This window comes from Suricata suricatta, chromosome 7 (assembly GCF_006229205.1).
Source record: "Suricata suricatta isolate VVHF042 chromosome 7, meerkat_22Aug2017_6uvM2_HiC, whole genome shotgun sequence".
In the NCBI taxonomy this organism is placed as follows: Eukaryota; Metazoa; Chordata; class Mammalia; order Carnivora; family Herpestidae; genus Suricata; species Suricata suricatta.
Genome location: NC_043706.1, coordinates 102280697 through 102295449, shown reverse-complemented (window position 1 = coordinate 102295449; position 14753 = coordinate 102280697). Strand labels below are relative to the sequence as shown.

The following is a 14753-nucleotide window of genomic DNA, read 5'->3' as shown; positions in this document are numbered from 1 at the left end:
GCCACCCAGGCACCACTAGGCATTGTAACTTTTTATCTGCAGTTTAATGCACTGAAAGTTGTGCGTTGGTTTTGATACAACTCAGTACACTTGTACTTCTTTAAAACCGTCTCCAAATTGAAGGCTTATGTAACAAGGCAAAAGGATGTGAATATTTCATCATCTGCTGTTTTCATTTGCCTTTGAGTAACTGATCAAAGGTGACAAGTGGGTTTTAGGACCAGCCCTAGTATTGTTATCAAGAGGATAATTTTGGCACAGTTGTTCATGAGCCTCTCTTTTTAATGTATTCATTTTTATAGGTTTATTGCTTAGTTGGGATCATGGATATTTGAAGAATTGATTGTTGACTCCAGCATTAATATACTGATGTTTTTAAATCTAGCTTGAAAAAATAATATCTTAAAAATAATTTGAAGTAAATATCTAAAAATATTTGTGTAATTGTAAATCCGTGTAATAAATGTTAGAGAACCAAAAAGACTTCACATTAAGACCATTAAGACTTCACATCTCCAACATAGAATGTAGTATGGCCACTGAAGACTGTCTTTCAAATTTATCTCTAAAATGCAAAATAAAATAAAATTAGTTATATGGATTACTCAGAGATTTGCTGAGTGGAAGAAATGAGGCTACATGTCAAGGGCAGGAAAATACGATTTTTATTAACATGTAAGTTTATGAACTGATCTTTGAACTATAATCTTTAAAGTGTATATATTTCTTTTTATTATGTATATTATTGCTATTAAAATAATGAGATTTTAAGTAGTCATAATTTGAGAGATAGTAGCTTTTTGTAATTATTAATTTTTTTTAATGTTTCTTTATTTTTGAGAGAGAGAGAAAGAGAGAGAGAGAGAGCGCGCGCAAGCAGGAGAGGGGACACAGAGAGAGAGACACACAGAATCATGCTCCAGGCTCTGAGCTGTCAGCACAGAGCCTGACGCGAGGTTAGAACTCATAAACCCGCACAATGATGACCTTAGCTGTTCAGCCAAAGTCAGCCGCTTAACTGACTGAGCCACCCAGGCGCCCCAAGTAATTATAAATTTTTAGATCGCTCAATATTTACCACAGGTTCTGTGCTGAGTACAGGGATTACAAAAGAATAGGGCCTGGCTTATGATACAGTTTAAACTGGGAAAGGAATCATAATTACTGTTGTGTTACTCTAATTAAAATACCTGTTTGTGCTGTTGGAAATATTTAGAATTCTTTTTGATGTCTGAAAAATACATTTGAGGGACGGTAGTTATTCGTATTCTTTTGACTGATTATATGCTGTGGGCCAGGTGTTGAACTGGACTCAAGATAAAAAAAATTCTAACATTTCTGATTCTAATCATTTTAAGAAACTATGTGAAGGGATATTTAAATTGAATAACAGTCAACTTGCTTACGGTTTATGGTCTAACATAAAGAGGACTCTAATTCCTCTCAACAACTTTGCCCTGAGAAGATTTTCCATTGTTAACTCTTGAAATATTTTTTAAAAAACAGTATTTTTAACATATAGGAAAAGAAAACATATAATGGCCCATAGTTGTACTGTTAGAAAAGAAAAAGTATATGGATGGTAAACAAAGTCAAATAATACAACTGATATAAAGTAGAAGCCTACTTCCTTTCTCCCCACGAGATAATCATCATTAATAGTTCCTTTTGTCCTTTTAGAAAAATCCTTTCATACACTTTAAAATAAGGTGGACAGTGCTTTGGTCCTAAAACACATTTATTATGTATTTTTCTTTTATCTCTTGATAGTAAAATATGATAAGCAACTTGAATAAAACATATTTTGGGAATCTGCTTTTAAAAATAAATGAAATATGTTAGTGCTTGTGTTACAGCTCTGTTTTAGTAGAATCTGGTTCTATAGTTTGGTACGTTTGTTATCTATACCCTCGGCTAAGATCCCAGATAAACCCACATTATATTAAATATCTCATTTTGATAGACTTCTCTCCATTTCCATTTTATACAGTATCCCTTTCATAAATTGTCTCTTGTATATATATTTTTCAGTTTGGTTACCAGTGGAAACTGTCAGGTTTGTTATATACAGTTAACAAATTAAATTTATTAAATTCTACTATTAATATATTTCATCATAAATTTTAAAAAAGTAAATTATAACAACAAGGTTTGGATAAAGCTACATTCTGTTTTATAAGTAAAATTAATGATTAAATTTGAAGACTTAAGCTTTATTTTTTTTAATCTTCTAATTGATTTGTTTAAGGAAAATGATTTGCTCCTTAATCTTGGATATACCATTTCCCCCTTCACTTTTGCATTATGACTATAATGAGATCATGTTTCATGGTGGATCATTTCTTTGTTGGCATTTTTATTATTTATATATTTTTTAAATGTTTATGATTTTGAGAGAGCACAGGCAGGGGAGAGGCAGAAAGAGAGGGGTGGTCAGAGGATTCCAAGAGGGCTCTGCACTGACAGGCCAAAAACAGTGAGCCCGATGTGGGGCTAGAACTCAGGACCTGTGAGATCACGACCTGAGCAGAAGTTAGACACTCAGTTGACTAAGCCACTCAGTTGGCATTTTTTAAAAACATGGTAAGACTAACAAAGATTGCACATAAAGCAGATTGATCTTTGAGAGGAAAAATACCCCTCTTCTAAAAGAAAAGAGTTAATAGTAATTTAGTTGTTTGGCAAGGGGGAAATAGGTAATATTTTTAGGATTCTTGTTATTTTAAGGCACATGTACTTTAAGGACATAAAATATAGGTGTGTATTCCTTTCATCAGTTTCATTTTATAATTTTTTTCAGGGTTTTTACCCTTGAAGTAACTCAGTATATTTGCATTATTATTTAGTAAAGCATATTAGGATGGCAAAGATAGCTAGCATTATAGAATTAGTAGTAAAGACAAATTGAAGAAATAATGAGATCATTAAAACACAGTTCTTTCTATAATTTAAATTTCAGAAGTCAAGGTGCAGACTTCAGTTTATGATTGGTCACTAGGAAGAGGTTGTAGATACAATGTTTTTTAAGTATGGTCTTTTGGTTTGAATTTTGTTAGAGAAAATTTATAGTAATACCCTCTATAAAAAATTACATGGGCAGGCTTAAGATACAGATTTTTAAATCAGTGCACATTTCTTTTACTAATAATAATACAGTATGTGATATATTGATTTTATTTTAATGTACAATTTTTTTAAAGTAATCATATAATTAATTCGTGTTTTTCCTACTCTTGGTGAATAGAAGTTGTTTGAATTCTATGTAATTTGTATGTTTTTTTTCCTCTTCCTTACTGAGTTTTTTGAGTTTAACTTTTGGGTGAAGTATCATGATTCTTTTACCCAAAAGCACTTGCAGGATATTGCTTCAGAGAGACCATTCCAGGAAACAGGAAGATTTGTGTGTTGTGTGACATGTTGTGAGTGATGAACAAACAGCTAAGGAACAAAGGCAAATGAAGGAGAGATAATGAGCTTGAGGAATTGCAGAGGTTGTATTGCAGTTAAGTGTGGTAGCACTAGATTATCTAAATTTAACAGTATTTGTCCAAGCTGAGGCCAAAGAATTTTGAGCTATTTTCAGCTGCAATATGGTAAGCTTATTTTAGAACCATGTTTGACCATTAAGTGACATATTTTGGCAAGTTTTCACAGCATCTGGGTCTCATCTAAGTAGCATGTATCTGGGGTTGTGGATGCCTGCTATATCTATTCAATTATGAGACTGGAATTGGCTGTTTACAATAAGAAATGCCTATATATATGTATTATGGATCTATAAATTTGGGTGGGTGGGGTCTAGATGCAGAAGAGTAATGATGCCAAAGAATTGGCCACGAAATTATTGTTTTCTTCTGTAAAGCACAATTGCAATAATGTATCTTAGGTATTTGTAGGTAAATCCACTCTTTCCTTGAGTTTGGTAATTTGAATATAAGATACTTTTTAATCCCAAATATGTTTGAAAAATGTTTTCCTGTGTAAAGTGTCCTTGTTTGACCTGCACAGATTTTGAAATGTTCATTACTTTGATGACATCCTTTCTATTCTATATTTCAAATTAGTTCACACAATTACATGCCTTTATAATTATCTTTTAGATTTCATCTTCATGTCTAGTTAAAGTTTTATTATTATTCATAGACCATAAATATAAATTATATATTAAATTATCAATGTCACCTAGATTACTTTTATTGGCTATAGTCATGTAGAAACATGACTGACTACTTGAAATTCTAATTAGAACAATATCACAACAGTAATTTTCTATTTTATTGATATGTGAATTTTGATATATATTTTTTCTAGAAATATTCAAAGCTCTCTTCAGCATGTTTTATTCACCTTCTATCAAAACAGTACCTATGTTTTCTGGAATATGGTAAAAATGTATATTTTACTAAAACTATATAATTACCACAAAATACTACCCCTTTCAATTCCAGTTATGTTTTATAGAATAGAAATTCTTAATTGGTTTCTAACTACTTAGGATAAAAATGTGTTACTAATGAGCAATAGGGGAGAGGTTATTTGAATATAAAATATTTTCTTCTTTTCATATCAGGCAGCAGGTTGTCCTCTGTCTTAAATGAGGCCTTCATTGTTGTAGAGTATTAACAACTCTTAAGAATCCATTTGTAGGTTGTTGTAAGGGAGGAAAAATAATTTTTCCTTCACCTTTCTGAGTTCTTGGCTGAGACTGTTGTAGAAATGGACAGATTAACAAGAGAGAAACGGGTTTATCAATATGTGTACCTCATATACCCATGGAAGATACACAGGGGAAAATGAGGAGGTCATTAAGAGACAGATTTAGAATTCAAGATTAAATATTTTAATAAGGAAAGTTGGGGTAGGATATAGGCCTCTAAGGGGAGAGTAAATGATTTTTAAGAAAGATGCATAGGCCCCAAGAAGAATAGATGGGAGCTATGGTAGTCTGTGAGAAAGTTTGTCTGAGTGTAGTCAGTGTCTGTTACAAGTCTCATCTTCCGTGATAAGTGTCAGTCCTCCTTGGTTGATGAAGTTTCCAGGGAGGGGATTTATGGTAATTGAAATCCTTTTGGAGGATCTGGCTTTAGGCAGGTAGTGAGTTCAGAGAAAGCCTTTCCCAACATTTGCTGTTTTTCAAGTGCCTGTAGCTCAAAATATTTCAGAGTGGCATATTTTGGGGTGGCATATCCTGAATTCCTGCAGGCATACTTCGGGGTGGTGTATTCTACCCTTCATTATCAGTTTTGTTCTTGTCTTCTTGGGGTACTGTATTTACTTCATCTGGTGTTTTATCTCTTAATTATTTGTAGATGTAAGATAGCCCCAAAGTCAAGAAGAGATATGAAACCATACCCAGTATAGTGTAATGTATGCTCTACAGTGTACCTTTGAGTACTTAAGTATTCTCCCCTAGCAAAGAAGGCCTTCATTTCCCCTTAGCCCTACTTTTAGGGAGAGAGGGAAATAAAATGTAGGTAATGGCTATGGTTATTATGTATATATGTGTTTTTGTTGAAGTTTAACATGTATACAGTAAAGTAAGTGGTCTTGCTGTAATTGGTCTTATATATAATAATAGCTTCATTCTGTTTAATAATGTATATACCCTTGTATATACCACTCAAGTCAAGATATAAAAATTTCCAGTGCTCAGTAAATTTCACATAACCCACTTTGTTTAGTATAGTAATATCCCATACATTTTTCACTTCTGGCTTTTATTATCATTGAATAGATATGGTTCTTTGTCTGGATTCTTTGGCCTTATATAATGTCTCTGAATCTCATCCATGTGCTGACTATCTGTTTTATTGCTGTGTAGTATTATGTTCTATACCTATACTATACTGAATATTTGTTGATACGTATTTGGGTTGTTTCAAATTTATGGTAAATTCTTTTTACTTCTAGTATTATTGAGTGGGATATATGAAAATATTTACTTGTAACTTAGAAAAATCAATTTTAATGAGATTTTTAAAGAAACAAAATACACCTATTTTTTAAAAAGAATTATGAGATATATAACATATACAGTGAAACAGCCTTTAAAAATGTATAGTTTGAGTCTTGAAAAATGTATATAAGCAGTATACCATGATGTATATAGACAGTGTGCAATATTTTTGTCACCCCAGAAAGTTACCTTTTCCCCTTTTGTAGTCAACACCCAGTCCAGGCTCTGGCAACCAGTGGTCTAATTTCTGTCTCCATAGATTTGCTCATTCCAGATTCATATAAATAAAATCTGCCAGTGTGTAACCTTTTGAGTATGGCTTCTTTCACTCAGTGTAATGTTTTAGAGATTCATCCATGTGTTGTACATATCACTTATTTTATTGTTGAGTCATATTGCATTTTATAGATGTAGGACAGTTTGTTCATACCATTTATCAATCTAATGGACATACAGATTGTTTCTAATTTGGGGTGATTATCAATACACATTTGCCTACAGGTCTTCGTAGACCTGTGGTTTCAGTTCTTTTGGTTAAATACCAAATTTAATGAAAGACAAATACTTTATGATGTCAATTCTATATGTAATCTAAAAAAGCCAAACTCATAGAAACAGACTAGAATAGTGGTTACCAAAGACTGAGGGGTGGGGATGTGAGGAGATGTTGGCCAAAAAGTATAGACTTCTAGTTGTAAGATGAATTAATTCTGGAAATCTGATGTACATCATGGTGATTATAGTTAATAATACTCCATGATATACCTGAAACTTGCTAAAAGAGTAGATCTTAAATGATCTCCCCGCAAGGAAAAACACATGGTAATTATGTTAGGTAATGAAGGTGTTAGCTAACTCTATTGAGGTCATTGTCTTACAGTATGTATAGGTTTACCAGTTCAGCAGTTGTATGTCATAAACCTACACAATGTTAAATATCAGTTATAGCTCTCAAAGCTGGTGGAGGGGAAGGCCAATGAGAAGAATTATTGCTGTGATGGAAATGTTTTGCATCTTGACCATGTCAATATTCTGGTCATGATAGAGTACAATTTTGCAAGACATTACCATTAGAGAATCTGGGAAAGTGTACATGGGAGCTCACTGCATTATTTCTTATAACTGTCCATCTATAATCATCTCAAAAAGTTTAATTTAAAAAAAGGAAAAAAGATAAGTTGACCAATATGGGTAGGTCTATTTGTGGATCTTTATTCTGTTCCATTCGTCTATCTTTATGTTAATAACACACCCTCATGAATAGTGCAGCTTTATAATAAGTCTTGAAATCAAATATTGTAAGTTCTTTACTTTCTTAAATTTCCACAGGAATTTTAAAATCAGTTTGTCAACTTCTAAAAAACACTTGGATTTTAATTTGGATTGTGATTAATCTACAAATCAGTATAGGGACAAACAATATCTTAATACTGAAATACATCTCTCTTTTTAAAAAAAACAATTTTTGTAATTTCTTAGTGATATTTTATAGTTTTCAGTGTACAGAGCTTGCCATATGTAATGTTAAATTTTTGTCTCTTATTTTTATGAATATAAATTATACTTTAAAATTTTAATTTATAATTGTTTATATGCTACACATAGAATTATGATTATTTTTGTTATCTTGAATTATGCAACCTTGGCAAAGTTACTTATTTTAATAGGTTTTTTAAATTATTCTATTAATGTGGTAAATTACATTTCTATGGTAAACCCAGGTCATATTATCTATCCATATGTCCATTTTAATTGATTTTGTTAAGAATTTTTATATTTATGTTTATGACGATGATGCTTTGTAGTTTTCTTTTTTCCTGTTTTATCTGGCTTTGATATCCAAGTAATATTGTTGGTCTTATAAAATGAGTTGAGAAATACTCACTTTTCTGAGTTTATGGAAGATTGGTGTTAATTCTTTAAACGTTTAGTAGAATTCTACAGTGAAACGGTTTGCCTACAGATTTCTTTTTCAGGAGTTTTGTTGCTTTTAATCTCTACATTCAGTTGCTCTTATAGTTATAGGGCTATTAAAATGATCTAATTCATTCTGGATGAATTGTCATAGTTTGCACTTTTTGAGAAGTTTGCACATTTCCCTAGGTTGTTCAATGTGTGTGTGTAGAGTTGCTCCTAATAATATCTGTATTGTTTTTTTTTCATATCTACAATATCTGTAGTGATATCTTCTGTTTCATTCCTAATATTAGTCATTTGCATCTTCTCCCCTTTTTTTCAATCTAGCCAGTTTTGTCAATTTTATTGAAAGAATTAGCATTTTTTTCCCCATTGACTTTTGTGTATTTGTTTTTATGTTTTAAAAACCTAATGGATTTCTGGGCACCTGGGTGGTTCAGTCGGTTAAGTGTCAGATTTCAGCTCAGGTCATGACTTTGCAGTTTTTGAGTTTGAGCCTTGCATTGGGCTCTGTGCTGACAGTTCAGAGCCTGGAGCCTGCTTCAGATTCTCTGTCTCCCTCTCTTTCTCTGCCCCCCCCCCCCCCCGCCCAATCATGCTCTGTCTCTGTCTCTCAAAAATGAATGTTAAAAAAACCCCTGGTGGATTTCTGTTCTTACCCTTATTTTCTTCTACTTGCTTTAGTTTATATTTTGTAATTTCTAAAGATGGGAGTTTAGATTATTGAGTTGAGATGTTTTCTCTTCTCTAATGATTTGGTGCTATAAATTCTTTAATTTATCCTGTGTTAGCTGCATCTCACAAATTCTGATATTGAAAATATATATTTCATTTAGTCAACCTATATTATATAGAAGTGAATTTTTAAAATGATATTGTTTTAATGTGAATTTCTGCATTTGCTGTGAAGTGTATTTTAAATTTTCTTGGTTTATAACATGTTTTATTATTATTATTCAAGCCTTCCCTTACTGTCTTTGTCAAAAATTTTTCTCTTGCATGTTTTATCTTTTCTTAACATTTAGGTGGAAACTGTCTATAAATTTACTACCTGATTTAATAAGTTAGTAAGATTCACTTTTGGTAATTGTACTTTTTTAGAAATTTCTTAATTTCATGTAAAATTTTAGATTTATGCTGTATATATTACAATACAGTTTATTCTTTAAGTGTGTATATATGTGTGTGTGTGTGTGTGTGTGTATGAGAGATAGAGAGGCACTGTTTTTTGCAACTGCCCAGCTTTGATGGGGAAAGCAACCATAGATAACATATAAAAGAATGAACATGGCTATGTTTCAATAAAACTTTAATTATAGGCCCTGATTTTTAAATTTCATATAACTTTCCTGTATCATAAAATATTTTTGTTTATATATGCCTATCACTAAAAATGACAATTATGGAGACTTTTCATCTAACACTTTTATAACAAGGTCATATCATTATATAATAAAACCATATTAAACAAAGTTATAAAATTCAACCAGAAGTATATTGTGAAGTGTCAAATAGCAAGGCAGCCACTGTACCTTTATGATTTTTAAAAATTTATTTCATTTCATTCATTCATTTATATTGAGAGAGAGTGCAAGCATGAGATTGTCCTAATGCAGGGCTAATATATAGATGTTTATGTGCAGTATCTATGCATATATATATGAGATTATAAATTCCTTTTTTAAACTTTTTAAAAAATGTTTTTTATTTATTTTTGAGAGACAGAGCGAACAGATGAGGGTCAGAGAGAGAGGGAGACACAGAATCCGAAGCAGGCTCCAGGCTCTGAGCTAGCTGTCAGCCCAGCCCAATGTGGGGCTCGAACCCACCAACCGTGAGATCATGACCTGAGCCGCAGCCAACTTCACCAACTGAGCCACCCAGGCGCCCCAAGATTATAAATTCTTAAGGCTAGGGCTTGATCTCATGAAACATGAAATCATGACCTGAGTCAAAATCAAGAGTCAGACACTTAACCAACTGAGCCCCCCCCCACGTACCTTTATGATTTTGCATACAATATAAACAATGCTTTACTATTAAAGATACACAGAAAGGCAACAACTGATGAAATTTTAAAAGTTACTTTTAAGTTCACATATAGCATTTGGTTGTGTGTGGTTTCTTCTCCTTTTTTAATTTTAATGAATAAGGATTGAGGTTTATTTAGTAAGAACGACTATCATGCTGCTGATTTGGTTATTCCTTGTATGTTACATTTTTTAAAAAATTGAGATATAATTGACATTTAACATTATATTAATTTCAGGCGTATAACATAATGATTTGATATTTGTATATGCTATGAAATGATGACCACTATATCTAGTTACCATCCATCACCATACAACTGATAAAAATTTATTTTTATCATAGCTTGCAGCAGTTCAGACTTCAGTCCTGGCAAGGCTAAAAGAGAATCTGACAGAAATAGCATAGGATTATTTTGTACTACATTTATTTTGAGAGAGAGAATCCCAAGCAGATTCTGCGCTGTTAGCCTAGAGCCTGACATAGGACTTGATCTTATGAATCATGAGATCATGACCTGAGTCAAAATCAAGAATTGGACACTTAACCAGCTGAGCTAGCCAAGCATCCTGATATGGAACTTTTAATAGTTAATTTCAGCAATTTTTAAATATTAATTCATCTTTATTATAAGGGAAGCCTTTCTTTTTTTTTCTTTACTCACATTTGCTTAGTTTTGTAGCTCAATTTTGATTTGTTTTCCAAAGAGTTTAGATCAAGGGAGCTACGAATCAGAAGAATAAATTTTCATATTGTTTCATGTATATTCTTAGAAGTATTTGGTAAGTGCTTCAGCAGTCCATTCTGCCAATTATTCATGTGCGATAAGCCAAATGGTATCCTTATTTGCTTTTCTCTTGCAAATCTACTTTTTAGTACTCTTTACTCTCTCTCTTAATGCTAAGAAGTGTTTCAAAACAAGAAAAGGATTCTCATTAGGAAGTTGTCAGCCATAGGGAAATTCTTTAGCAGAAGATATATGAAGAGTAGTATAGTTACTCACAAGATCATCATCTTTTGCCTGGGCTCTTACGTTGTTTGTGTTTGCGTTGTTGGTGGTGTTGTTTTGACTTTTTTTTCCCCCTTTTTTGAGCTGTGGGCATATGCTTATTGAAATAGGAACACAATATAGAAGATAAAACAGCATTCCTGATGTGTGGTAATCAGAAATGGAGAAACCTTTCTTTGGCCTTTGGAAGAGGAGACTAGTACCTGAGAAGTTTTTTTTGTTAAGCATGATAGCAATATACAAAAAACATTATTTAAAATACCTGTCAACTGGCATCAGGATATTAATATATAACTCATATATAAGTCTATATTCATTCGTAGTGAACAAATAAATGAAATATTTAATATTATAGCACAAATAGTTTACCAAATCATTAATTTGATAATTTTCAAATCTTACATTGAGTTTTGGAATTGTTGATATGGTTTTTTATTTTGCTTATTAGCTTTTACTAGTTTTAATGAATTCTTGTTTGAGCTATAATTTGACAAAATAAATTTAGTCAAGTACTTACCCACTAAATTGGTAGTCATTAAGTAACACGGAGTTGCAGTAAGTAGAGACTTTCTCATAATATCAACAATATTGTTTATGGTGCTGAATTCTCTTTTAACTCCTGAGTACAGTTACTGCCAAAAATGTTTTCAGCTCTTGTGATGATAGGACATTTTGTAAATGCCCTATATAGGCCATACTAGAAGCAGTGTAACAGTTTCCTTAAGAGCACATGCTCTTTTGTTAGGGTGACAAGGTTTGAATCTCAATTCTCCCAACTAAATACAAGCTGGTAGGTAGTTCTGAGATGGGAAAATTCTGGAGGGCTGGCTAGTGCAGGGAACTAACCAATCAGAAAGGATGGCATATATGGATGGAACATATTGAAAGCCCCTTGAAGAGTGGCCTGGAGAGTGGAGAGGACTTTTGGGGATTTGGACAACAGCTAATTACCAACCACTGTAAAAAAAACACTTCAGTACTGTAGCAACTAATGTATCTTTACTAGGGCATATGGTTGAATATCAGTCTGAGTTGTAAGTTAGGCAAAGGAAAGAATGAAATTCTGAGAAGGCTCTCTGAGGAACCTGCCCATATAATATTAAATGTCATTTACACTCCAAATATCCCCCTATCTGACAAGATTATGTTCCCTCTTGTCTCCTGGTTTCTGTCTTTCCTAGTCTGTTCATCTTGTTCTGTCTTCTGCCTAAAACATCTTACCCTAGTATTACTTGAAAATCATCTTAAAGGGTTAATCCAGGTCTAGTGGATGTCACACACTCAGTGGTTTATTCAGAAATAGGTTTTGCCAGTAGCCTTTTTGGAGAACAAAGGATAAAAATATCACTGCAGATTTGAATTCTCCTAAAGTTGCTTTTGAGTGTTTCTATAGGATTATTTATCCTGCCGAGAAATTTATGTTCCTACTTGATTTATCAATTGTATTTGTGTCCTAGAGCTTCACAAAGGACACAAACTGGGTAGCTTTATACAACAAATTTATTGTCTCAGTTCTGAAAGTTAGAAGTCCAAAATGAATGTATTGGCTGAGTTGGTTCCCTCTGAGGGCTGGGAAGAAGAATCTGTTCCAGGCCGGATTCTAGTGGTTTGCTGGTAGTCGTTTATGTTGCTGTCATTTAGATGTATCACTACAATCTCTGCTTTCATCTTCAAATGGTGTTCTTTCTATATCTCTTTACAGTGTCTGCCTCTATGCAGATATGTGTTCAAATTTCCCCATTACACAGGATACCAGCCATATTGGATTAGGACCCACCCCAGTGACCATCTTTAAAAAAATTTTTTTTTTAATGTTTATTTATTTTTCTGAGAGACAGACAGAGTGTGAGCAGGGTAGGGGCAAAGAGAGGGAGACACAGAATCCAAAGCAGGCTCTAGGCTCTGACCTGTCAGCACAGAGCCTGACGTGGGGCTTGAGCCCATGAGCCATGAGATCATGACCTGGGCCAAAGTTGGATGCTTACTGACTGAGCCTCCGAGGCATCCTGCCTCCTTTCACCTCCCCCCGCCCCCAGACTTCATCTTAACTTGACTACTGTAAATACCCTGTTTCCAAATAAAGTTAACTTTTGAGATACTTGGGGATTAGGACTTCAACAAATTTTTTGAGGAGATGCAATTCATTCTATGACTATACTAAGTCATACTTACTGAGGTTTTCTTTTTGTTTGTTTCTAACATAGAAATTTGAAGGTATCTGTCATATTGGCTTTTATCAGTGTTGATTTGTTTTAAATATGTGAAATTTCTCTTAAATTCTAAGCAGATTTTTTCCAAATTATGTACTTTACATTGGAGACCAATAGTCACCCAAATTATACCTGCTTATTCATATTTTCTTTAAATATGTTTACTATTTTGTGAAAATATTTTTGCTTTTGAAATTTTAATGTAATTTAATGTGATGTGATGGATGACAATTTAAAGTCTGCATACTACAGATACTGTTGTTATTTCTTTGTGGAAACCTTTCCAGTAATGTTTGTCTAGTCTAACCATGGTCCATTGTCGTATTGTACTTCTTCCTTAGGCCGTGAGTGATTAATCTCTCACTTCCAGAAAGCTTCCACAAGATGAGAATAAGATCTTATATAGAGAGTTGTGATAAGCCGGATTAAATATTCTGTTGTCACTAATTCATTAGACTTGTTCTTTTACTTCAGAACTTCCTTGAAATTCTTCAAGTTATGTTGTATTTCCAAGTGTGATTTCAGATAATCTTTTAAAACAAAAATCAAAGGGAGAGTTTTATCATTTTTTAATGAAAATCATTGGGAAAATATTAGAGGACACATAAATATTTCTTTGAAACACTTTTAGTGTACTAATAGTGTAAATATATTTGTGCAGGTTTTGACTGGACCGTCTCGTCAAAGTTACTCACCTTCTGGCTATCAGGATTTCAGTAAGTGGGAATCAGTGCTGAAAATAAAAGAAGGACTGCTAAGGCAGAAAGAAATTGTAATTGATCGGTGAGTCTATTTTTTTATTTACTAAATATTTCAGGCACACAAATGTAGATTACTGAAACAAATACCGTTTGTATTTACTACTTAGAGTTTAAGAAATGCAGTCTTAAAAATACGTTGTCTCATTTCTGTCCCTCCTTCATCCCACGCCCTTTAAGAACCTCTCTCAGAACTGAGGGTTGGTCTGTTACTCAGTTTTCTCCCATCCTTCCATTTACATTACAGTAACTCACTTGGAAACTCCTCTTCTTTTTTTTATATGTGGAAAGTTAGTTGCAATGCTAATGAACTGTCAGAGCTACAGGCTGTATGTTGGTGTTTTATATTTGGAAACTATTAAATTAGAAAACTACTTTAAAGTGCTAATACTTAAACTAATATATATTAGATGTGAAGGCAAAGAAACTGCAAATCTGAATATCAAAAATTAAATGAGTTACAGATAAGAATTTTGGAAATTTGGGGGGGACAGTTAAACAGTTTTGCATTTTTGAGTACCAAAGCTCTGAAAAAAATTTTTTGTACTTAATAATCTCCTGATTATATTGAGCAATAAACATTAATATTACTTAATTATATTATTCTTAATGTATGTTGGTTCTACATAGGGATACTTAAACTGTGTATAGTAATGGGGAAGTTGTTTGAGGAGACATTTTGTTTCTTAATGCTAAATACTACTTATTTTCATGTGCTTATTTGGGATAAAGCAGTAGACATTTTAGCCTTAAAATTAAATCCCAATTCAAATGTTTAAATATATTTAGGGGGACCTGGTTGGCTTAGTCAGTTAAGTGTCTGACACTTGATTTCGGTTCAAGTCATGATTTCACAGTTGTGGGTTTGAGCT

General features: G+C 32.8%; 1 protein-coding gene across 6 annotated transcripts in view; it reads left to right on the top strand.

The window, feature by feature from the left end:
• The window catches only part of CEP85L (centrosomal protein 85 like), a 160416-nt gene that overhangs the window by 76884 nt on the left and 68779 nt on the right, over nucleotides 1-14753 (top strand). For all 6 annotated transcript variants that reach the window (XR_003910564.1, XR_003910563.1, XR_003910561.1 and 3 more), the window contains exon 4: nucleotides 13785-13906. Coding sequence is in view for 1 of the 6 variants with exons in the window: in XM_029943933.1 (XP_029799793.1) it covers nucleotides 13785-13906 (122 nt within the window). In the remaining 5 variants the exon portion in view is untranslated. The remainder of the gene's footprint in view (nucleotides 1-13784; nucleotides 13907-14753) is intronic.